We start from the raw sequence: 26,757 nt of genomic DNA, 5'->3' as shown, positions 1-26,757 counted from the left end.
TTTTAGTAGAAACGATTAATTTTTTACGTTCCCGACGTTTCGAAAGTTTGGTTGCGGCCTTTTTCAAGGGTTGCTAAAAAACAATGTATTGCACACATAAAATATAAATTAAAAATAATTGCACAAACATGATCGCCGATATTGAATTTATTCTCAACATCTCACCCTATAAGGCCATTCACGATCACAACAGATGCCGAATATCCACAGCTATACAAAACCACATATCTAGAAAAAGGTCAAGACAAATGGACAATCTTCTTTCGAAATTCTGCAGACACGCTGTAACGACCACAAAACAGTTTATGGAAGAACACAAAGATATCGTGATTGTGGAATCAGACAAAGGAAAGAGGATGGTGGTTATGTACACAACTGAGAACTATCATAAAATGACACTGTTACTAAATGATCCCACCTACAAAGTGCTATCAAAAGATCCGACACAATCAATACAACAAAGGAACAATGCAATAGTCAAACGGTTAAACGATCTTAAAGTGCATAAGCAAAACGGCCACCTGCCCACGTAGTCTCCCTCTTCACGAATATACCGAAGAAACTAGTCGAACACGATATCATCATGGACTGGGACACTATAGGGAAAGCAACCAACATAAACCTAGATTTTTTCCTCGAGATGGTTAATTTCTGTATCGCCAGTTGCTATTTCCAGTTTCGCAACAGATACTACCAACAACAATTTGGAACAGCTATGGGCAGTCCTCTTTCCCCAATTCTGGCAGAATTAGTAATGGAAATCCTCCTAAGGACTGTCACCAAGAAATTAAACTTCCCAGTTCCAGTTCTCAAAAAATACGTGGATGATCTCATCCTGGCACTACCACAGGAGCAAATCGAATATACACAGAACATTTTCAACGAATACAACCAATATCTACAGGTCACTGTCGAAAAGAGGATCAATGCCGACTACCTTTCTTGGACACCCTAGTCATTCGGAACCCGGACCAAACCATATCCACCCAGTGGTATTCAAAGCCAATTTCATCAGGACGGCTATTGCACTACCACTCGTTTCACCCCACTAGCATGAAGATAAACGTCGCTGATAATTTCGTAAAACGAGTCACATCTCTAACCAAAATCACCACCAACCAAAATCATCAACAACAATACAACATAATTTTTCACCAACTACGTCGGAACAACTATCCATCATCGCTTTTTAACAGAATGATAAGTCGAGCAAAATCAACTACACCACAACATCAACACCACCACCAGATTTTTTCACAACAAAACCAAACAAACAATCCAACAGTAACACCGTCTGATGAAAATCCAGCAACAAACCAGCAACACCATCTACAATTCAGAAGCATCCCGTACATCGCTCAACTCAGCCCCACAATAGCCAGCCTCCTCAAGAATGATTACTCACAGGTAAAAGTCGCCTACAGAACACTAAACAACACCAAAAACATACTTAGACCGGTCAAAGATCCAATTAATGATCTCGACCAACGCAACGTTATCTATAGCTTAGCCTGTATGGACTGCCAGAAAACGTATATTGGGATGACGAGAAACCAACTGAAAACAAGAATCAGTGGACATCGAAGCAATATAAACCAATACACAAAATTAATCCAAGCCGGCGCCGGTGGTGTAGTGGCAAGCGTGACTGCTTTCTAGCACCCCAATGGGTCTGGGTTCAATCCCAGCCGAGGTCGATGGGATTTTTCTGAGGCATAAAAATCTCTGGTCACGTCTTACTTCGGAAGGGAAGTAAAGCCGTTGGTCCCGGCCCATGTGTGTTTTGACGCAGGTGTGGAAGCTGCCTTCCTGCACATTCGATTGCCGTCAATGGATTGCAATCGATGTCCGTCGGTGATTGGCACTAGATTGCGGAACAGAGACCGACGTTAAATAAAGGAAAAAAAAGAAGACAAAACTAATCCAAAACAACCTCACGAACACAGATGAAGAGATACGTAGCCTAAGGGAAAAACAGCCATGATCAAGCACATCATCGAAGAATCCCATATGTTCAATCTAACGCAACCAAAAATTCTGGGCAAAACAAACAAGGTATCAACATTACCAATATTAGAAACATGCCACATAGCACACACATCTAACACAGTCAACCACCGTACAGATGTACAAGGGCTTAACCGCACATATGCAGGTCTGTTACACGCAATTAAAAAGTCAACAACACGCAGAAGAAACACAATTGAGTTACCATCTGATCAAACACTTCAATTTCATTTGGCTCACAATGATGACATGACGCACCGTAAATAAATAATGACGGCGACCCCCTTTGTTGATGGTCCCACCATCTTATTTTAAACAAACGTTGTAGTGCTGTGCAAAAGATCACTTTAAAAATTTCCTACAAATTAACAGTAAGTAACAGTATGATCAACCAACAAAATAACACTTCAATACACCATACAAATTAAATTAGACAGGTCATGAAAAATCTTCATTTACGCTATCGTCGATGCGTAAAAGTTTGTAACGGGAAACGATAGACATTAGTGAGTTAACTATTTGTGCAATTATTTTAATTTACATGTTATATGTGCAATACATTGTTTTTTAGCAACCCTTGAGAAAGGCCGCAACCAAACGTTCGAAACGTCGGGAACGTAAAAAATTAATCGCTTCTACTAAAAGACTGAGAAAGCCACCCCTTAAAAGAAATGAACAGTTTACATCTGATATTTGTCGTTAAGTATCTCCAACTATGCTACATCTAGAGTTACAGGAATTGAAGCGAATAATTTTTGGGAGCTACCCTACAAACAATTGTAGCCGCCAACTAACTACAGGTACGCGAAAGAAATAGCTGCATACAGCCATTCCATAGCAAAACGATAAAGTGGTTCTCAGAATTTCGTAAAAATTGTTAGTTTCGTTCCTTATCGCAAAATATAAATATATATTTTTTTGTCGTTAGGGCGACCATTTCCATCAATTATTTCGAAAATTCACAAATTTTGAACGATTTTTTTTTTCAAAAATGAAGAGGGCATTAAAAATACGTTTAAGAGCAAAAATTAATTATAATAAAAGAAAATTGCTTTTTGTATTGAAAAACATTGATTGTATTTTTTTTTCTGGATTTCATGGTTTGTAGACCATGGACGCAATATGTTTTTTATATTTTTCTTGAAAATTTTAGCTTTTTTACACAACATATCACAACATCAGCGATGTGTTTTCTTCGTTTTTGAGTTATATTTTTTGGAACCTATCAAGTTTTGCGTTTTCACTGAATACGCCTATGCGAATGATGATTTTTTTTTGTGTGGGTCAAAGAAATTAGAAACCTTCAAGAAGTAGTTTTTTGAAGCCACCTTAAATGCTCTTTAATTAAAGTCAGCATTGTTGGATCCCCGCAATTCTATACCGAGATGACCGATTCCCAACTATGACTATGATAGTGATTTTTAAAATAAATTACTAGACAGCATAATTCAATTCCAGTACCACATTCTTTATTTCTTCAACATGAATAAATCTAGTAAGCATCCTCCTTCCCACCAACTGGCACCGGGGCAACGTGAAGCGATCCGGGGGTGGCGGCAATCATCTTCGACACTGGAACAACGCTCTTACCCCATCCGTGGTGACCTCCATATCCTCCGGCACCGTAGGTTCCCCATGGCAGACCCCACGGGTAGGCATGGCCACCGAGATTTTCCTGAACAACGGTCTTGTGTCCATACAGACCGGATGGCCCGTAAGCAGATGCAACTGGTGCCGAGGACCAATCGTTCACGTATGGATAGGCCACCAGACCGTCGTCGTGGTGGTGCTGATTGTCCCAGGTGTTCCAGCCGTTCCACGAGTTCCTTGCCGATGAGTAGGGCCAGGCCACCGCAGCGGTGTTGATGGTTGGAAGATAAGACCCTTGAGCTGCCACGGTAAGTGACGCGATAACGAGGGCGATAAAGGATTTCATTTTGGTCGGTCCACAAGTAAGTGCACTATTGCGATGAATTGAAGAGCTGAGTACAAACTGTATCTATGTCGGTGACAATTGATCGATTTTATGCACATTGATGCTTCCGCTGAAGGCGAAGTGCTGAAAAATTTGATTTCATGGATCACCGATTATGGTACATTAGCAAGGAAGACCACAAAATGATAGTCACCCGAGTAGGAGGATCAGTGCCTTCACCACATCCTGCAATCTGAAAGTACAATTGTGGTATAAAAATTCCGATGGCTAGTCTATCCAAGTCGATATACAATTGCAATTTCAATTCCACTATCACTTTGCTTCGAAGCTTTGGGTATATATTGATCCAATTTTCCCAAACTGAGTCAGAATCAAGTCAGTGCTCTTCACTTGCTCACTAGTTACAACACAAACTCCAAAACAGCAATCATGAAGGTAGGTTGTATTTTATATTTTTCATCAATTTATATGACTCAATTTTGATAATACTTTTGTAATACAGTGCATCGCAGCTGTAGTCATGGTGGTTCTCGCCGTTGCCACTGAAGCAACTTACGTTCCATCGGTCTACACCCATCATGGATATGGTTATGACTCTGCTGCTCCAGTTGTGACCTACACTGCCCATCATGGACCAACCGTTGTTCAGTCGAATGACCTGAACAGCTGGGCTCACCACGCCTATGCTCAACCTGCTCCAGTAGTTGCCTACAACTCATATCCTCATCACGTTCCAGCGGCCGTCACTGCCTACGATAGCCATTGGGGTCATCATCATCATCATCAAGTTCCAGCTGTGACCTTTGCTGCTCCAGTTCATCACTCCGCTTCATATGTGGCTGCTAACCGTGGAGCCGTGCACAAGGCTCCACTCCCCGGACACATCGTCAACCAGAAGTCGCTGAATGTGGCTCCAGCTCCAGGAACTTGGTAGAATTAATGATGAAGTGATATCAAACAGGCAAATTGTAATATTTAAAATATACAACTAATTCAGCAACCATCGATGTCGATTGATTCACTTGATCACCCCTGTCCTTTGTTCCAAAAATATGAGTTTTTCGCATTCATCTTTCATCTTTTTAAGTTCCTCATCATCCAAGAGTCTGTTTCACAACTCAGCACTGATCGTACGGAAAGATCTTCAATCAAACATGGAAACGGTGGTTGCTCTCTGATTGTTCCGCTCGGGATCACTTTGGTGGTGGTGGTGCTGGTGGGTGAAAATTTCAAATCTACCAGCATAATGTCTCTTGTGAAGTTGTTTCTTATAAAAAGGCCTTAAGTTATGTTGATGAATGATGCAAATAGGGTAGTCCTAAAAATGATTAAAATTAAAAATTTAACATATTTGTTTCTGGATTTGTAAGTAAATTTCGCAGTATTTCCTCACCAAAACACTTTGCTAAATGCATTTAACCGATTCCTTAGTCTTTCAACATCAATTTGATTACATTTGTGTGGCTGTCCAAACTTGTTTTGCAAGGTTTTTCTGCAAATGAAACATACGCAATTCAAAATACGACAGGTTGCCCATAATAGAACAGCTGGTTAGCACGCAGTTCAAATGGAAAGGTTGCCGAGGAAAAAAAGGCTGCCGACAATAGTCACACTCACCTGAGAAGTTTGGAGCGTTGAAAAAAACGTTTTTAATCCGTTTTGGACAATTCTGTCGCTTGGAATGGATAGAATAGCAAGCAAGCAAAATAGATAAGGTAATTTAAAGAAACTTTGCTAAAGAAGGCATAGTGGTGAATTGTTTGATTATTTTTCCGCAGCAATTTTTATGATTTATGTTAGGGTGTCTCAATAAAAATAGATTTTACAGCATTTATATTTTGTTTCAATTTACACGCGCAAATTGTCTTCTACAACTTTTTAAAACACATTAAGTTGCACATTTTTATGAAAAAAGTACCTCGTTTCATCTTTCATAAAAAAAAATTAGGGGTTGTGCATAAGACACGACCGCATGGTTGACGTAGACTACGTTAAGCTGTGTAGTGAAATTCTCGTGCATTTACCTAGATATTGATTTAAAATACAGTAGAAGTAACCTATGATTTTGGTCCTATGTACATATTTTGTATTTCCTACTTAGCAAAACTTGGTTAAATTCAGGTGCGCCCTTTCGAACGCTCACTGCTGAATTTCAGTACCTCTATTTATGCTAAAAGATAAGCAATGCAAGTCCCTCCAACACAATTTTGCAATCGAACGACTTGCTATGACTCGCCCCAATCAGCCTAAAATCTGGGATTTTATAAACCGTTCTATAGCATAATTTTCCAAGTAGGATGGACTTCCATAGCTTATCTAAAAGCATAAATAGAGGTACCGTCTGATAATTTTAGTGCTTGGTACAGAAATCTGTAATCTGTGTAGGGAAATCTTTTTTTTTTCACGACAGAAATACTCCGTTTTCTGGATGGATTTGTGTTCACTGTTAAGGCACTTCCAATAATTATAAAATTTACCCTAAATGAATTTGCGCCAGTTGAATTAGGGCAATCATACTCAATTTACTTTGCATGCTACAAAGCAGAGCAGAATGCCCGTAGATAGGATTTCTCACACACCATATAGGGCACACACAAACTCTATTCTGAAATAAAATCAGTACAATAAAGCTACCGACTAAAACTCTATCGCAGTAAATAAAGTTCCGAATATAGTAGTCCAGTGTACCGCGTTCCATCATTACTTCACATTGTTGGCTACGGTTAAAACCACACCCGAATGACACTATCCGCCGCGAGTCCACCACTAGTCCGGATAACCAGTTCCCCAACATTCACAAAAACTTCGAAATTATATAAAATGAAAATATAGTATATTTTTAATTTAATCAATAGATCAAAGATGTCCCGAGAGTTAAATGGAGGGATTTCAAGCTCAATGTTTTGATCGCGAGATATTCACGATCAATTACGAAATTTCGCAAAAATGTCCAACCCATTTTGTGTGTGTGTGCTGCTGATTTTCTTTGTTGCCCAATGCTCAGGGAACTTTCATAAATAACGCAGTAGTTGAGGGGGGAGAGGGGTTTCAGAAGTTGTCTTCTTTCCTTTATTTAACGTCGGTCTCTGTTCCGCAATCTAGTGCCAATCACCGACGGACATCGATTGCCATCCATTGACGGCAATCGAATGTGCAGGAAGGCAGCTTCCACACCTGCGTAGGATATCGCACCCATTCAAACACATATGGGCCGGGACCAACGGCTTTATTTCCCTTCCGAAGGAAGACGTGACCAGAGATTTTTATGCCTCAGAAAAATCCCACCGACCTCGGCTGGGATTGAACCCAGACCCATATTTCAGAAGTTGTGACCGGCCATGTATTAGGTAAAGCAAAACACGCTATGAGGGGGAAGGGGGGTTAATTGGTCAACAAAATTCTACGTCATTTATGGATGATCCCTAACGCCCTAATTTTACTTCCAAAGCTGTGTCCCAATGGGCGAGTTAAATTTAACTCGTGTTTAAAAGTGACAGATGAGTTATGGAATAACCCTGCTCTCCGAGCGTGGTTATTTATGATCGACTAGAAGTTGAATTTTGACAACCGTGGCTGAGTTCTGTTTGAAAACCGATCAATTTCCTGGATTTTCGAACATTGAAAATAACTTAAGTTAAATGTTAAATTTAACTCGGCAATTGGGACACAGCCCACGAAATATTTCTCGATTACTTTTTCGAAGAAAAGTATCAGCTTTTGTAAACAACGCATTTGATCGTCGATTTAGTGTAACAACGCATGCTAACTCTATCATCAGACAGGGTAAATTTTTCCCTACCTGATATAGTGGTGTTAATATGCGTGGGCGAGCTATCAGTTACGCCAAACCGACGATAAAATGCGTTGTTTACAAAAACTGATATGTCTTTTCGAAAAAGTAATCGAGATTTGTAGAACGCGAGATCGTTATTGATGAAGCAAAAGTAAAACTGACCATGCGACACCTAGTTTTCAGATTTGCAATTACAAAACTGATGATGTACTAAACAATATTCCATACGATTAGACAGGTAGCAAAACGTCATTATCATGTTTCACATCATTTCCATCAGAGTCGATGTTATAATAAAAGTCCCACTAAGAGAAAATTTTGCCAACAAGCAGCACTGTTGGTGATTTATTTTTTGTCAGAGTAAATGGCAAACTCGGAGATTCTGGGAGACAAAAACGATTATAGAACCTGAAAAATGTTCAAACAAGTGCTTGGTATAACTTATAAATATCACAATGTACTAAATAAAGCGAAGAAATGTTTTCCACCTAAAATTACTAAAATATTGTCAGTAATGAATGCAATATTTGTAGTTCACTGTTAGTGGAACAATAATGTTTATTTACTTTGCTTGTTTGGTACCTCGCTTGACAGTTCTATTGGTACTTCTGGCTTCACTCTTCACGGGACTCTTATTATAACATTGTCTCTGATTTCATCTGCTGGTCGACCGTCACGTAAATTCATCAATCATTCAGGCAAGGTGGTTCATCCATTTCGGAGCGCTTGAGCCATCGAGGCGACGGCACTGCCAGCAGCCAGTGATCTCGTCGGGAACGACACGCAAGGTTCGAGCAGAGCAGTGCTGTTTTATAACTTTTCAGATTCAAGCAGCACGATGTGCAACCAAATGGTACTCGATTATGATGACTGGGTTTGGGGAGAATATTTATTTCATGAAAACAGTGGTAAAATTATCACTTTTCATTTGTACATTTTTCAACAGTTTTTTTTATGGAAAATTGAAAAAGCGTTTATTGTAGCAGGTCATAAGAGTTATTTCCTATCGATTGGTGTATTTGGATTTTAAATTCATCTATAAACGACACAGTTATAAGCGTTCAAAACCTTACACCTTTTCATGATGATCGCAATATTATATTTTCGATTTACCCCCAGTACCTTCCCGTAAGACGTAGTCTACGTCAAAAGTTAAGGGTTGTGTTCAAAGCACGACCGCATTGTTGACGCAGAACTGCGTGATTATTTTTGCTGCTCCGTTCACTAATATATTAATAACACAATAAGTGGCTTATAAACTTAACTCCAAAATGAACAATTCATTATTCAATTGTTTGAAATTGGGTGGTTATTCAACAAATAATGAAATAATATTCAATTTTTGAAATTCGAAAGCCAGTTCCTTTATTATTCATGATTAGGTCCCAGACATGTTCACCCAACTTTCGGCAACATACTAATGTTAGTCATGACAAATCAACTTTAGAAATCAAAGTTCACCTGACATCACAAATCTTTATGTTGCAGAACGATGACAGACAGCGACACCGGGAGTGTAGTGGTAAGCGTGATTACTCCTCACCCCAAACGGTCTGGGCTCAATCCCAGTCGGCGCCAACGGAATTTTCTGAGGCATAAAATCTATCATCACGACAAGAAGTAAAGCCATTGGTGCCCGGTCCATGAGTCGATGTGTCGATAGGTAGCGTCTAGGTGTTGGTGTTGTCTTCCTGACGTCGGCTGCATTGGTACTCAGTACGGAAAACAAGAACAACGGAAAACAAATCAAGAAAAAAAAAAAAAACTATGACAGACAAGTGGCTTTCAGCTGCAACTTATTTAAGTTAATTTAAATTCATGAGCCTGTGCTCAATTACAAATCTATACGGTAGTAAACGCTGCATTTGAATAAATGGAATTTCATATAAAACTCACAATAGAATGGAGCAAACCCCATATAATACCATACCTGAATGAAAAATAATTTGTAAGCACATTTCTCTTTCCAAATCCATTAAAATGTAACCGACTGTTACAAATTGTTAGTATTTTTTTTAAAATCATGCTTCTATTTTGTGTACAGTCACGTCTCTAGAGTTAAGTGGTGTTGGATTAAAATTAGAGTTAGTAGGAGGGTTAGTAAATGTTAGTAAAAATGTACCTATTGTCTATTAAAAATGTTATAGGTTAGTTGAATTTGAATTTTCTACAAAACAAGTGGGGTGAATCGCTTGCAAGCCAGTGGGTACAACAACTAAATGATAGGAGAGTAGACCAGCAGGCGAAGTGGGCTTACATCTACAAATGTGGCGATAACACCCCCTCCTCCTCCTCCTCCTCCTCCTCCTCCCTCCAAACTAACAGGCAGCAAAAAAGAAGTTACAACGGGGTTCAAGAGAATAAGGAGGAGTGCCATTGCCCAGCTAAAAAGGGAGAGGACGGCGGATTCGTCAGGTACGCTAATGACCTATCCTACACAGCTAAAAAAAAGTAGTGTAAATTTCCGTTACTATGATGCACATAAATGGAGCGTCATATATCATACAAGTTTAGATTATAGATCGTGTAAATTTATGAGACATGTTATGCAGTATTCCATATATTGTATGCAACTGTCCACTTTTGTTTGCAACATTTCTTGCAAGCTGCTAGTTTACGTGAAAAGGAAGTTTTCATGTATCAATGTTTGCATGCATAGATGTTTACATCGCCAGTAAAATTCAGAATTTTTTGGTGTGTACGCTTAAACTCTAACTAAATCTAGCTTAGGGATCGTCCATTGATTATGTCACACGTTTAGGAGGGAGGAGGGGTTTTGAAAACTGTGACGAGCTATAAAAAAATTAAAGGTCCATACAAAATGAAAATGGGCTAAATTTATTGATCTTCCTTTATTACTAATGACTAGAAGATTAGCACGGCTTCTTTAATACCTCAGAAGCTCGACCAGGTGTACATGATTCGGCGTAGTAGACCTCGGTTTGGTTAAGGTGATTCGCTGTGACATCCTTATTCCCGTAACCACACACTTAGAAAAATTGATGTAAATTTAGGTGCTCTGAGACTGACATATACGAGCGTCAATTTTGACATAAAATTGAGTCATAATAGACGCGAAATCAGCTCAATCAAACGTACTTTCGAACTTTTCAGTCTCGGAGCACTTAATTTTACATGACATGTTTGTTTACGTCTCATCCTTTACGTCAAAGATGGATTCCGTCACGTGTAAGATTAGGTATTTCTAAGTGTGCACTTCAAAACTTTAAGTGCACAAATATCAGCTTCTACGATACGTGCAACATTTAAATTGTTACTCCACGTTTGCTGCACTGCAGGATACATGAAGTACCAATTTCAAATCAAATGGAGCACTCATATCCGAGATTTGTGTAATTGAAAATTTAAAGTGGAAGTGTATGTATCACCTCCGTGGCGGCCATTTGTGGACTCAACAAGGAATCACCTTAAGGAGGTTTTCAAGCTCGGGGTTGAAACCCCTAACCGTTTAGGAGCATTCCCCTCTTGACACGGTCACTCCGATATGGTCATGGGCTGTGCTAATCTCCGTCAACGAGGGAGGACGCTTGGAAGGCTAACACAGCTACACACGATCGATTAACCACACCAAACCATCATGCGGATAAATGACCATTCGCCACCATTTTGGGAACCATCAGCCACTATTCGGAACTATTGGGAACCATCAGAACAATAAACTGCAGTAGATTAACCCAATCCCACCAATTAGTTAAATAAAAACCCAATTCACACTACACAATATCTCTAGTCAGGTGACCGTACACTTTACCGTATGCGTGATATGTTTGCACCATGGTACAAATAAGGTTCCCGTTTCACCTGTGCATACAATGCCTTGGTTTTCTTTGCATGCACGTTACCTATAGCTCATACCGTAGTAGGCTGTGTTTAAAAGAAATTTTTTTACTTAGTTTGACAGTTGCACCATGACGAAGTGACAGCGTATTCTTTTTGCGACATTTCAATCGCCGTGGGACTGTCCTGGTGGACCGTCAAAAGGGTTTTAGACCGAGAAAAGAAAGGACAACTATCCGCGAAGGTGGCCACAGGTCGTCCGAGGTCAGCTGGGGTTCCGAGGGTTATCGCTGCTTTCAAAAGGAAAATTTGGGTGAATCCAGTACGTTCAATAAGGAAAATGGCAAAGGAACACGGGATCAGTGACTTTACGGCACGGAAGATCGTAAAGGAAGATTGCGGGGTGAAGTCGAGGGCACGGAGAAAAAACTCACATGATTACCCACCGCATCCGGGAGCTACGAGTCGAACAATGCAGGAAATTCTTGAACTTCCTTAAGCGAAAAAATCCGGTTATCCTGTTCACCGACGAGAGCATGTTTACCGTCGATCCTGTATCAAATTCCAGAACGACCGGTATATTAGTTCTCTTTCGGTAAAAGACGTGGCCGACGAGCACAAGAACGTGTATCTGACCAAGCATCCTGCTAGCGTTATGGTGATTGGATTGGTGGCTTCCGATGGCAAAAAATGAACCCGGTGTTCATTCCAGAAGGCGACAAGGTCAACACGGAGGTCTACTTCGGGATTTTATGTAAGTATGTTCTTTCGTGGATCAAAGAACAGTACGGTCCGAAGCCAAATGTTGTATTTCAACAAGATGGGGCTTCGTGCCACACCTCGTACCGCACTCAGAAGTGGTTGCAGGAACATCTTCCGTTCTGGGCGAAGGATATGTGGCCGCCATCCAGCTCCGATCATAATCCGCTGGATTACTCAATATGGCACGTCGAAGGCCAAGGCCTGTTCTAAACGCTACCCGAGTACAGCAAGCCTCAGACAAATATTGACCCATACCTGGAGAGAAATGGATTCAGACTACATTATAAGAACCTGCCGTGCATTCCGGAAGCGTGTGGAGGCCGTAATTGCAGCAAGTGGAAACTCGATCGATGATTAACATAGTTTAAGACTCTGAGAAACATCCCCCCTATGAATAAATAAATAAATAAATAAAAAAACTCGAAAACGAAATTTTTGAGAATTTTTTTAATATTGACATTGCTCATAGGGCAAACATTATCACGCATACGCGGCATACGGTACATCTTGTCCACGATGCTCCTCAAGATTACCAAGTAGTAAGCCGATCCTGAGACCCAGCTCGAAATGGACAAAAGTTGCTTCAAGTTAACTTCACAAAAACAAATAAAAAATAATTCTTTTATGTAGAGGAAATTGATGCAATGTCGGCCAAAATGCTCCTAATTTAGGCCCATACAAAAATTCAGCAATCGACTAAATTTTCAATAGCGACCAAAAATATCCATTAGAACCGTCCCAATGACGCGTTCATCTAGATTAAATTGATAAAATGGAATATTTTTTAGCGATAGATCCATAGGCCAACATTAGGGCCAATTCACTGACTATTATGATATTTGATATTGGTCTTCTTATAAATAGTAGACATTCATATTAATTTTCAATTGTTTTGCCCTAACTTTTCAACAGTTCTGAACGTAATTTTAGGTGAAAAATAAAAAAAAATAGAAATTTGGGTTGTCGTCGAGTGTGACCAAATTCAACTTTTTCGCAACTACAAACTATTAAATGCCGATTTTTTATTCTGAATTATAATTGTAAAAAGCTGAGCAATTATAATTTTGCTTGGTCTCAGTTAAACCATGGCGAGATTCAGCTAATAAACGAGAGTACGCTCTTATAAATTTCTCCATACGAATCAATGAAAGGAACTCACTCTCTGAGTAAGATTCGTTTTCAGTTTAACCTACACACTTAAAAAAATAAAATATGTTAATTTCGGTACTCTGAGAGTGACACGAGCGTCAATTTTGGCATAAATTTGATCATAACAGTCGCGAAATACAGCTCATTTAAACGAGAAATGAACTTTTCAGTCTCGGAGCACTTAATTTTACATGACATGTTTGGTTACGTCTCATCCTTTATGCCAAAGATGAATTCCGTCACGTGTAAAATTAGTTATTTCTAAGGGAGTAGCTAGTTTGCGACGCCAATCTCGGGTATATAATCTAATTGTGTACGGCGCTTAAATTGTGTAAGCTTTTAACCGATTTAACGGAAATCATCATTTACTCTATTTAGAAACAAAAAAGTCAAATTTTTAATTTTTATCGTTTTTAGAACTACCCTATTTGCATCATTCATCAACATAACTTAAGGCCTTTTATAAGAAACAACGTCACAAGAGACACTATGCTGGTAGATTTGAAATTTTCACCCACCAGCACCACCACCACCAAAGTGATCCCGAGCGGAACAACCAGAGATCAACTACCGTTTCGATGTTTGATTGAAGATCTTTCCGTAAGATTAGTGCTGAGTGGTGAAACAGACTCTTGGATGATGAGGAATTTAAGAAGATGAGGGAAAACTCATATGTTTGGACAAAGGACAGGGGTGACCACGTTAATCAATCGACATAGATGTTTGCTGAGTTAGTTGTATATTTTAAATACATATTACAATTTGCCTGTTTGATATCCCTTCATCATTAATTCTACCAAGTTCCTGGAGCTGGAGCCAGATTCAGCGACTTCTGGTTGACGATGTGTCCGGGGAGTGGAGCCTTGTGCACGGCACCACGGTTGGCAGCCACATACGAAGCGGAGTGATACACTGGAGCAGCAAAGGCCACAGCTGGAACTTGATGATGATGATGATGATCCCAGTGGCTATCGTAAGCAGTGACGGCCGCTGGAACGTGATGGGCATATGAGTTGTAGGCAACTACTGCAGCAGGTTGAGCATAGGCGTGATGAGCCCAGCTGTTCAGGTCATTCGACTGAACAACGGTTGGTCCATGATGGGCAGCGTAGGTCACAACTGGAGCAGCAGAGTCATAACCATATCCGTGATGGGCGTAGACCGATGGAACGTAAGATGCTTCAGCGGCAATGGCAAGGGCCATCATGACTACAGCTGCGATGCACTGTATTATAAAAGTATTATCAAAATTGAATAATATAAATTGATGAAAATTATCAAATACAACCTACCTTCATGATTGCTGTTTTGAGGTTTGTATTGGAGCTAGTGAGCAAGTGGAGAGCACTGACTTGATTCTGACTCAGTTTGGGAAAATTGGATCAATATATACTCAAAGCTTCAGCGACTGAAACGTGCAAATCGAACCGAAGTGATAGGATCAAATTAAAATCGTTGGAATTGAAATTGCAATTGTATATTGACTTGGATGGACTAGCCATCGGAAATTTAATACCACAATTGTACTTTCAGATTGCAGGATGTGGTGAAGGCGCTGATCCTCCTACTCGGGTGACTATCATTTTGTGGTCTTCCTTGCTGATGTACCATAATCGGTGATCCATGAAATCAAATTTTTCAGCACTTCGCCTTCAGCGGAAGCATCAATGTGTATAAAATCGATCAATTGTCACCGACATAGATACAGTTTGTACTCAGCTCTTCAATTCATCGCACTAGTGCACTTACTTGTAGACCAAAATGAAATCCTTTATCGCCCTCGTTATCGCGTCACTTACCGTGGCAGCTCAAGGGTCATATCTTCCAACCATCAACACCGCTGCGGTGACCTGGCCCTACTCATCGGCAGGGAACTCGTGGAACGGCTGGAACACCTGGGACAATCAGCACCACCACGGTGACGGTCTGGTGGCCTATCCATACGTGAACGATTGGTCCTCGGCACCAGTTGCATCTGCTTACGGACCATCCGGTCTGTATGGACACAAGACCGTTGTTCAGGAAAATCTCGGCGGCCATGCCTACCCGTGGGGTCTGCCATGGGGAACCTACGGTGCCGGAGGATATGGAGGTCACCACGGATGGGGTAAGAGCGTTGTTCCAGTGTCGAAGATGATTGCTGCCACTCCCGGATCGCTTCACGTTGCCCCGGTGCCAGTTGGTGGGGAGCAGGTTGTTTACTAGATTTATTCATGTTGAAGAAATAAAGAATGTGGTACTGGAATGGAATTCTGCTGTCTAGTAATTTATTTTAAAGATCACTGTCATAGACATAGTTGGAGATCGGTCACCACGGATATGAGTTTCGATGGTCCAACAATAATTAATTTGATTTAAGAGCATTTATGGTGGCTTCAATGGATCATGAAATTATTTGCGAGTTTGTACACAACATTACTGAATTTTGCGAAATAAAATATCGTTTAAAATTAGGCTAAATCCAGAATTAATTACATGTGTGCTAGATATAGCAGAAATTTGCTCGAATTTTTCAAACGGTGAATTATTGATTTGCCTCCCTGGAAAATACATTATGCTCAGTTATCAATATAAGGTCATCATAGTAAATGCAGACAAGCTTTCCTTCTCCAGCTAGCCAATAATGACTCACCATAATTGACGCGGAACACGTCTGTTCCGCTTTCTGCAATAGATCAAAATGCCAATGAGCAAACAGCATGAGTGCCTGCGTCAGCAGCAGTGCAATTGTTACAATTCTGTCAACTCTGCCACCTACGCGCGTACCTACCATGGTGGACCCTGTGAACGTAATGGCAACCAACCCTTATCTAGAACATTCCACCCGCGATCACACGCGATTGCACAATCCCGACATCCGCGTTGGGGACGGCCCAGGCATAGTGGTTAACATCAATACCTTTCACCCCGAAGTCACGAGTTCAAATCTCATACCCGGACAAGTCACGGATGACCAAAGGGTGTTAATGTGACTATAATGATAATTAAAATAAAATAAACTTCTTCGTTCGGTTAAGCCAGAATGCGTTCGAATTGGTGGCGTCTCCAGAGGGCGAAAGGGGCAGATGTGGATGCAAATGAGTAAAATCTTTTGTCTAATGGAACTGGCTTACCGGTGATGGTGTTGAAGCGTTACTGACTGCCACGGATCGTGGCTCAAAGTAAACATATAGACGGGGGGATCTAGATCATCGCCGTTTGCTGCTGCTCTCAGCTTAGAATCTTAATGCTTTTGTTGTTTGCATTTGATATGGGTATCGGGGCTCGAGCCAAGGGAAGGGATTATGAATAATAAGTATTTTTTTCTGGAATGGAATGCAGGGCTGGATAAAACTTCGACCATTTTTGGAAATAATCACGATGCGATAATCCAAAAGCTAACAGCTGATCACCGTTGGACATTGTCGTAATCACACTCGGTGATAGGAACTAGGTAACTACCTGTCAAGGCAGCCGTCGTCAATGAACGAACTACTTCGCCTGGTGCCACACCGGTTTTTGATCGGCTTATCGTATGAGCGCGAAAATTCTAATTGCCGATTGATATATACATTTCATTATCACCGTGCGGTGCATATCAGAGCCCTGCATGCGTAAGCGATTTGCCCGGCCAGGTCGGGTGTCTATCTCGATCCGGGGTTGACCTGGGTGGGCGGCTGCAACGGTGCAGGAAAGCGTAGGCAAATGCACCACTATCTGTCTATTGATGACGGGTTAGAAACGGCGTTTTCTGTGAACAGCAGCTCAATCTCGGATAAGGAAAAGAAATGGGCCAGGTTCTGGTTCTAGTTAGGTTCCTTCCTTGATTTGCGTATAAAAAGGCAGCTCTGGAAGGCTGCTGGTGTCACAGTTAGTTGGTGTGTTCAGTAGTTTGCAAGGAAGCCGATTAGTTCCACAAGAAGAATCCAAAATGAAAGTGAGTGATAAGGTGGTGATAGAAGACAGTGTATTTGGGTTGTGGACTCTAGGACATTTTTGCAGTATTGGCATTGTAGATACTTAGTTGATCTACACCAAGCATGTTTGAATCTCAGTTGTGAAATTTTGTTCATAAGTTATTGCCTCCTGATCGGGTTCCCGGGTACTTAAATTTGTATGGATCAACCTGACATAAGAGGTAAAATATCGAAGAATAATACCAAAAAAGTGTTCCTACAATATATTTTCAATACGAAATTAAGCACATGCAAAACCAAAACGAAACCACAAAGGTTTTCTTCTGGTATCCATGTATCAATTTTTGTTATTTAGAAAGTATTTAGCATGCAGTTTTTTGGTATTATACTTTAGTATTTCAGGCGTGATTTGAGATTAAGGCGTAATTACATTTGTAAAAAAAACACGTTAATCGTCGATTTCTCGTGAATAAAACCTCAATATCGAAAGCTAATAGCACCAACAGGTAGATAATTGATTGCTCTGTCATTTGGTATAGAATGTTCACGAGTTTGAGCTTTAATTCGTAAGAAATCGGTGGTTGACGCGTTTGTTTACAAAAGCAGTTCCGCCCAAATCTCAAATCACTCCGGATTTTATCGCTTATATCAGGCTGATCAACACTAAATGTTGGTATCAAGAACAGAATGAGGTATTCATCAGTTATTGTCTCCTGTTCGGATATCGAAGCTTATACTTCATGATTGCAGAAGCTCGCAACAATAAACCAGACTAATGTAGCACGAGTATTGTAGCTGTACAAGTTTTGCAAGCTCATTACTTAAAGCTGTGAATAATGGCGTCAGCCACGTCCTTGCGATCATTGAAAAAGATAAGAAATGTTAATTCGATCACCGTTGTTACAAGAGACCGAGTTAACCTCTGCAAATGCATGGTCTTCATGGAAGGGATATTTTTTAGTATGAGAGATTCATACGATCTGTATTCACCATGGTAAGCGGTGTGATCATCTTTTTGCCTCGTGACACTAACAACTCTACTATACGAAGAAGCCTGCAATTTAATCCACGATCTTCTGCTCAGCAAACAAAAACAGTAGCCACTAGGGCACTCAGCCCCGTATTTCTCCAATATGATGGTGAATAATATTAATCCCACGATCCTCCACTCAGCAGGCAAAAACGATCGCCACTAGACCACCGAGCGAAACACGAATACAGCCATTTCATAGCAAAACGATATAGTGGTTCTCAGAATTTCGTAAAAATTGTTCTTTATCGCAATATATAAGATCAGTTTTTGTTTTATTCAGTTATTAGGGTGACCATTTCCATGTTAGGGTAGTCCAAGAAATCATTATTTTTTCAGAAATAACCTTTTTTCGAGAATTCATAACTTTTGAAGCACTGGACAGATTTTAAAGATCAAAGTATCAGATGAAAGGTTATTAAATTAATAATTAGGAAAAATATATTGATATTAAAAAATTGAGATTTTGAATTGAACAACATTTATTGTATTTGTTTTTTATGGTTTACATCATTGGCGTAGCTAGAAAATTTATCTGGAGGGGTTTGCAAAACTACGGTTTATTAAAAACTCACTCAAATTGCGACAAGGCAACTTATTTTTGGGAACACTTTTTTTCTATGACCAATAATATGACATTAGGCTTACTATTATTTTAATGGTGAAACAATAAATTTGTTTATATTTATTCCATTAAAACGATTGGGACCTCGATTAGGAGAGCCTTAAACGCTTACTGATTTTGAACAAGCAATGATCGTTTGTTCATGTTTTTGTAATAAAATCACAGTCCGGATCTTGTAAATTTAAGCATCTCAAACTTGAGAAAATTCTCAAGGTTAGACAATTTCATGAATTTTGTAACTAGCTTTATTTTTTGATTTTGAATACATCACCATCAGTCAAATCTCAGGCATAGGAACCAAAATTAAATTTTAGGAGTTTGAATTTTATAATTTTATAAAATTCTGGCTGTTTTAAGGTAAAGTGCACACAGAATACATTTAATACATTTAGGATGTAGGAAAATGTTCAAGATGCACAATTTTTTGACCTTGGACTACGTCGGTGATTTCTGTATGGGGGTACACTTTGTGAAAACTGAAAATGGAACATGTAACGAAATTATGAAAGATTTTGAACGATAATTATTCAGTTGCCCCTGGACCAATTTAAATAATTTTATCACCAATCGATCAGAAATATTTCTACGCATCGATAATCATGCTATTGATTTTCAACAATACATTCTTGAGAAAATGGGAAATGTCAAGCATTGTCCAAAAGCGTCGAAATAACTAACAAATCCACTTATTACGTACATGCCTATTCTGCAGATGCACAATTCCTAACATTATTAATGTTAAAATAAAAATATTTTTGTGATCCCAAACCCATATGTTTTCAAGATTTTATAACTAATAAAAAAGGATATCTCTGATACAGATTGTAAGCTTAAATTCTTCAAATACAAATGTAAATAAAAGTCAACGAATTTAGATCAAATATAAGACTAAGATAAAATTGCAACTATCCTTCCTGGACAGTCATTTCATCAAAATACTAGAACATTAATATTAAAAAAAAATATATAAGAATTTTAATACTTATAGTATGTTTGAACTAATCAAAATTTTTAAAAACTCCATAAAATAAATGGGCCTGATAAAAAAAAGGTCGACAAAATTTTGTTCAAAATAAATTTAATGGATTTAAATTTTTTTTTTTGATATCATAGGCTTAGACATGTTTTGAATCTTCTGGTCTTCAAAATTCATAATTCAAGATCTTAGGAAACATACCTAGATTTTGAGACTCACAGCATTTCTCGAGAGAAAAATTGTTCAAGATAAGAAAAAATTAGGAATCACAAATTTCGAAAAATCTTGACGTGTGGCAAAAATTGTGAATAATCAGGTTATAATAATATAATATCATCAGGTTTTGAGATACCGGATTTTGAATGTCATGATTCTGATATTTGAAGTGAAAAAAAGCAATAAAACGTTTTTCCAGAACAATTTTTTTTATTTTAGAAATAACTAACAAAATCAAGATTTAACTATATTTCCAATCGAAAGGAATGAACTCGAATCCTGTTTATAACTAGATAGTAATTTTAGTTATTTTTACAAAAGTTGGGTTCTTTTAAATATTTTAAATTTAGTTAGTTGTGTTTAAACCCATTTGGTATCAATTTATTATTTAAACGTACATTATACAGAAAAGAGCTTTTTCTGGTATTTTGTTTAATCAAAAAATACATCCAGGAAGCATGGAATTTTTTATGTGCTGATCCATGCACACTATCCTGCAGCTGAATTCCGGGCATACAATTCATCGAAAAGAAAGAAATTTATACATACTAGGTACATGCAGAAATTGAAATTTATGCCCGGAATTTAGCTCTGGAGTGCAAATTTGTGACGATATAGCTAAAACACCAAGGCACGGGTCCTCTTTATAGAGAATGTACAAATATGGCCATGAAATCAAGATTCATCATTCAAGATTCCTGGAAAACTTTTGAATACTTCCCGATCAACCTACAACCTACCAAATATCCAGTGAACTTTACTAATATCTTGGACTATATGGAGACCTTTCGAATATTTCCAGATGTCTAGGAAGAATGTTTGAAAGAATATCCTGTAACTAATGCAACGTTCTCTGAACATCTACAAAACTTAAGTTTTACAAAATTTCCTTAAATTTCCGAAGTTCCCTGAATTTATTGCAAATCCCATTTTTTTTTTTTTTTTTCATTTCTTTAAACTCTACAAAGATCTTTGAACATCTTTGCACTTTTGGAAAGACACCTAAGAAACCTACAAATATTCTTGAACACCTAGAAAGTTCCTTGAAATTAACTTCGCCCCAAAACCTCTAAGAAGTTCATGGAGCTTTTTTGGAGTAAGATCTCTGAAAAACTGCAACGAAGTTTCCTAAAATGAAGCGAAGATCCCTGAAGTTCTTAGAAGTTTATTGAACTATTTTTAGATCTTTAACAAAATCCCTTGAACTTTTTCAAAATTCCTTATACTTATATGAAGTTTTACGCAGCTCTTTAAAATGCTACGAAATTCGAAAATCTTCTACAAAGTTAGCTGTTGAATTTTCTCAACTATTCCAAGTCCATGAGGCTAAAAAAAAACTGAAATTATGTAGAGGGTCCCGAGCAATAATGAGCTTCCCTAAAATAAAATAATGTTCCTTTAACTTCTACGGAGCTCTTCAAATTCAAATGAATTCTCTACTTCAACGCAGTTTTCAGAACTTTTCCAAGTTCCTTTTTTTCTACGAATTTTTCTGAAGCTTTATTAATTTCCCAGAATTTCCACCAAGTTTACTTAATTTCAACGATCTTCCCGATTCTTTCGATAGAAGTTCACATTTGAAGTTTTACGAAGTTTTCACAAGTTAAAGAAAAAATCCTGGGCACATGGCCAATTTGTAGAGCCTGAAGACGTATTACCATAGAGGTAACTCTAAGACTAGAAGGTCCCGAAGAAACGTGCTCATCTTTTTGGCTCAGCTCTGGTACTATCTTCGGTCCCAAGCTAATCGATTCACCCCTCGAAACATAGGAAAAACCAATAACCTCTCATTTTATCTGTCAAACTTTCATAGCGAATCAAAACAAACATTGTGTAGTACTAGAATTTCAACTAGAATGGGATACGTTAATCGTTTGCTTGGGACCAATAGGCTAGTCAAGTAGTGAGCCAATTTAAAATCGTTAGTTTCGTATTGATTGTTGGTATTACTGCCATCGATTTGATATAATCTAATTTCTCAAACTTGTTTCTTCTAGTCCAGAACATAACAAAAGTAATCGACATAAAGGACTTTGAAAAATCTTTGTTCGTGGTCCAATTTTATTAATCATGTCAAATAGTAGCATTGAACTTAATAAGCTTGACAAAATACCGGAGAGTCAAAAACAAACACCAAAAATTCTGGAGGAGGCCTGGCCCCCCTGGCGCTCCCATTAGTTACGCCAATGGTTTACATGTTTTTTCGATAGAGGCCACAATATGTTTTTATATTTTTTTCTCAAAAACTAATGCTTTTTTACACAATGTATTGCAAAATCAGCGATGTGTTTTTTTTTCGTTATTGAGTTATTATATTTCTTTGAAGTTATCAAGTTTTGGATTTTCACTCAATACTCCTATGCGACTAGCCTACCATGAGTCTCCATCGTTTTATAGCAATTGTAACATGGTCACGACGCATGGTAGTCTAGTCGCATAGGAGTAGTGAGCGAAACCCCTAAACCTGATAACTTAAAAAAAAATATAACTCAAAAACGGAAAAAAATACACTGATTTTGTGATAGGGAAATTTACGTATTCTCGGCAACCTAAGCAGCGACCATCTTTCTATAGCCTTTTCTCCAAGGAACGCACACATTTGCAGTATTGGTTTGTTTACAATATTTTTTTGCCAGCTGCTCTAACAATTTCAGTCGAAAGAATTGTCAAAAATTGTTTTGAAACGCTTTTACAAAGCACCAATCTTCTCTGGTGAGAGTGACTATTGTGGGCAACATCTTTTTATTCGGCAACCGTTCTATTTGAGCTGCGTGTTAACCAGCTTTGCTTTCATCAGCAACTTGAAATCAGCAGCATTTTATAGTGCGTGTGTTTCATTTCAAGAAAACCCTGCAAGATTGCTTTTTCTCAGTGGTAAAAATATAATCAAATTGAAGCCTAAAGAATCGTTTTAATGGATTCGACGAAGTGTTTTCGTAAGAAAATCCAATGATACTAGCGTTTCAATTTGGGCTGCTGAAAGAAGTCTGTCATGCCGAAGCCGTTATTTCCCCTATAATGTGTATAAAAGCCTTAATTTTCAAGGAAACATATATAAGATATTGCGGCCTCTATCTACAAACCATGAAAACTATAAATATAAATACAATCAATATTTTACAACACAAAATCTCATTTTTTTTTAGCATTATGATATTTTTTCTAATAAGTAATTTTAATTGTATTTTGATCTTTGAAATCAGCTCTATGGTTCAAAAGTTATGAATTTTTGAAAAAAATCGATTTTTTCAACCATCTTAACATGGAAATGGTCACTCTAATGACAAAATAAAATAAAAATTCGGGTCTTATATTTTGCGCTAAGGAACAAAACTACCAAATTTTACGAAATTCTGAGAACCACTATATCGTTTTGCTATGGAATGGCTGAATATAGAAATCATCGCTCTCAATGAAAGCGTGCTGATGATGAACATTTTACTCAGCTTAGATGTATACTAAAAGCACCGACGAATCGACATGCAACTGGAGCATTTCGATTGTCCGCAATTCGATTAGTCAAATGAGTGATTCGGTCTATCAAACCTGGGACGGGACGTGACAATCGAGTAGCGATTTCGAGCCAATTTGCTGTCAAATCTGAGCCAGTTTCTGATTGGTCGATTTGACAGTAGCAATCGTGGAATAAAAAGGACAGAGGGATCGCATCAATTTGGCTGGCAGCAGGGTTGCTTCCACTCACTTGCTATAAAAACATATTTTTCGGAATTATGCAATCATTAGATGATATAAAGATATGCTGTACTTGTAAGTAACAAGAAGAGGGTTAAAAGTATGTGTTTGACTCATAAAACCTGTCAATTTTGCTTTCAGAGCGTCACAATAAGCGATCTTATGATTCGTGAGCGTTCACTCAGAGTGAGCACTCACGAGTCGTAAAATTGCTGATTGTGACGCACTGAAAGCAATATTGACAGATTTTATGTGTCAAACACATTCTCCACGTCCTCATGTTGTAACTTACAAGTACTAATTATCACTATACCATCTCATGATTTCATAATTCTGAAAAAACATTTTTTTATAGCAAGTGAGTGGAAGTAACCCTGGCTGGCAGTGATGCCGGAATCAATAAGGCTGTTAATTGTTTATATTTTCGAAAGTAAAGTTGAAAAATTGAGTGCACTGTGGCTGTTTTTATTGTGTTGAGCAAAAATGATGTACAAGCTGCTAAACTGCGGGATTAAAATAGAAAAAAAACATTTTACATTCTTGGCATCATTGCTCGGAAAAAAATCCGTTCCCGAAAACGGGAACGGACCGTGAACTAAAAATCACGGCCAACTATCCAAAAAAAAATTTTCTCAAATATACACCGTGAACTATGGTTCACGGCTGTGGTTCACGAATATGGGAACTCTTTTTTTCCCGTGTGGTCAACTCGTCAAAAACCATGCACAACTTTCCGAAGGGCATTCTTCAAAAACATTAAGAAGAGTGAGAAGATCGATTGCCAATTCCCGTCCCGGTATCAAACTGTCGATCAGATCTGTCAAATGAGGTGAGACGCAAACCAAGTCAATATAAATTTTATCGTGTGTTCGTGTCCTTGCTTACGGGGTGACACGATCGGATGAGTAGATGGCGAGAGTCGGATCGTTGGTGCTGATTGAATCCTCTCTCGAAAAGTTTTTCCTGAAAAAATCGATGTCAATTTTACTTAGTCTATGAGTGACCTTTGCGAATTTGAGTAAACGGAACTCAAATATGAGTCAATCAAAAATTCAGAGGTACCAGGCGGGTCTTGTCCAGAAGAACAATTTTGATAATGATAGGACTTTTCTATCTGACCATGCTCCTGAGTTATTGTCAAAAGATACGAGATGGATGCATTGAATTGAATTTTCTTTATTTTAAAAATTTTGGCTGAATGTGGCTTAGTGGTCCCAAATTGAAGCTCACCGAATTTTAATTATACACCATCTTTGTTATAATCTGAAATTTCCAGCGTACAGTATCCCTCCGTTCATCCGACACTTGACTCAGTAATCCAGTGCTCGTTATTTCATAAAATTGTGGGATGGAAAAGTATAACCAAACATTTGAACACACAGTGCTGTCAATTTTTAGATTTGTGCTGTGATCATGTTGTCTTTTTGTTTTGATTTTTTGCTATAGATTTGACACTCGGATTAGCAAGTCAAAATCCGATAATCCGGACATGATTTTGATGGATTAGTGAAAGGACTCTTTAGATGGCGCTAAAAGCAATCCTCTGTCAAGAAGGAGGGTTGTTGAAGATGCCACCATGGGTGGTGTCAGCACTGTAGCCTACAGGTTTTATGTTATGTTTATACGTGCTTTAAGGACACGTTTTTGTTAAAAAATGATACATGAATTATCATTCATAAAATGTGAACTTTTCATGATAACCATTCCGAATTCAAAAAATAATGCAGTAATCATATGGTTCCTAAATGTAAGCATGTGTTGCACATAAACTTATTATTATCTTGTAGCGCAGCAAATCGAACATTTATGTGAACGGAGCTTAATTTATTGCTCAATGCTTGCATCAGCTGTCTTAGATTGAAAGATAAACGAGCCCATCAAACCAAAGAGCCAAAAACTTTGGCTTCAAGCAAAATGTTGGTGGATGACGTTTCTGCCACCGGAGTGGCTAAAAGCTGAGGTTCGCTGTTCACTTTGTAGAGTAGTATTCAGTGGGTTTATGAGCGGAAAGCCTTAAATGAGAATTCAGTAATCTGCTAATCATTTTCATGATAATTTTCAACTGTTCTCACTCTGAGTCTGGATGAAATTTTAGCTCAATCATCTGGAGCAGTGTACGCTGATTTTGTTCTCAATCAGTGTTCGAAAAATCAGTATGAAATATAATTTTTTGAACGCTCCTGATCGGATAAACTCGCGTGCTAATTTGCAAAACATATCTCGACATGTTGTAATTTTGTATAGTTGAAACTAATAGATCTGAACAAAAAACAATTTTTCACTCAAATCACTTCCCAACTTACCCTTCCAACGCAAGCACCGCAACTAACGAACGCATTTGCCTCCCGCAGGTCGCCGCCCTATTTGTAGTGCTCGCTCTGGCTCTGACGGCCGAGGCTCAACCAGCTTGGCCGTGGGCCCCATGGCATGCTGCATGGCCCGGAGCTTGGCCAGCAGCTGCTTGGCCGGCCGCCACCTATCCTTGGGGATGGCCAGCAGCTGTCCCGGCTCCCGCTCCAGTAGTAGCCATTGATGCTCCAGCCGTTCCGGAACCTGCCGCCACCTCGGTCACCGCCACCCGTGGAGCAGTGCACGTTGCCCCGCTGCCCGGACATGCCATCAACCAGCAGCAACTGAATCTGGCTCCAGCACCAGGAACTGCCTAGAACTGTCGACCCCCAAAACCCAAACCCCCATAAAAGCTGCCGTGTTTTCGTTTCACGATATACTGCAGAAGTCAATCTCTGTTACCGATGCCGATTTCTTTTCATACCCACTCTTTTCCTTTTAAAAGCAATCAGCGCGCGTGGATCTACGAATAAAATCGTTTTTTATTTCTCTAAAAAAAAATAACAATCGAGCTACTCATTCACAAG

The 26,757-nt window shown here is 38.8% G+C and overlaps 4 protein-coding genes across 4 annotated transcripts in view; 2 read left to right on the top strand and 2 right to left on the bottom strand.

The window, feature by feature from the left end:
• LOC135705757 (adult cuticle protein 1-like) overlaps positions 1-4,899 on the top strand; it is a 64,901-nt gene extending 60,002 nt beyond the window's left edge. Inside the window, exon 2 of the mRNA XM_065227608.1 lies at positions 4,446-4,899. Coding sequence (XP_065083680.1) covers positions 4,446-4,877 — 432 coding nt within the window. The 3' untranslated portion in view covers positions 4,878-4,899. The remainder of the gene's footprint in view (positions 1-4,445) is intronic.
• Positions 3,500-3,943, bottom strand: LOC135705794 (uncharacterized). Its single transcript, XM_065227646.1, has one exon. It carries the CDS (start codon positions 3,941-3,943, stop codon positions 3,500-3,502), a length of 444 nt encoding a protein of 147 aa, XP_065083718.1.
• Positions 4,900-14,238: 9,339 nt separating the features above from the next.
• LOC135705820 (adult cuticle protein 1-like) lies at positions 14,239-14,743 on the bottom strand. The gene is made up of 2 exons (XM_065227669.1): positions 14,738-14,743; positions 14,239-14,670 (listed from the first exon to the last, which is right to left on the bottom strand). Exons 1-2 carry the CDS (start codon positions 14,741-14,743, stop codon positions 14,239-14,241), a joined length of 438 nt encoding a protein of 145 aa, XP_065083741.1.
• Positions 14,744-17,300: 2,557 nt separating this feature from the next.
• Positions 17,301-26,692, top strand: LOC135705786 (adult cuticle protein 1-like). The gene is made up of 2 exons (XM_065227641.1): positions 17,301-17,361; positions 26,233-26,692. Exons 1-2 carry the CDS (start codon positions 17,356-17,358, stop codon positions 26,545-26,547), a joined length of 321 nt encoding a protein of 106 aa, XP_065083713.1. The 5' UTR covers positions 17,301-17,355; the 3' UTR covers positions 26,548-26,692.
• The last annotated feature ends 65 nt before the right edge of the window (positions 26,693-26,757 follow it).

Source organism: Ochlerotatus camptorhynchus, unplaced genomic scaffold (assembly GCF_037179485.1).
Source record: "Ochlerotatus camptorhynchus isolate MF236.1 unplaced genomic scaffold, CSIRO-AGI_Acam_v1.1 ptg000274l, whole genome shotgun sequence".
In the NCBI taxonomy this organism is placed as follows: domain Eukaryota; kingdom Metazoa; phylum Arthropoda; class Insecta; order Diptera; family Culicidae; genus Ochlerotatus; species Ochlerotatus camptorhynchus.
This window is presented reverse-complemented; position numbering and strand designations above follow the sequence as displayed.

Bases quoted from the DNA above. Each gene is read 5' to 3' on its own strand.
- LOC135705794 (XM_065227646.1), bottom strand. From the start codon at position 3,943: ATGAAATCCTTTATCGCCCTCGTTATCGCGTCACTTACCGTGGCAGCT.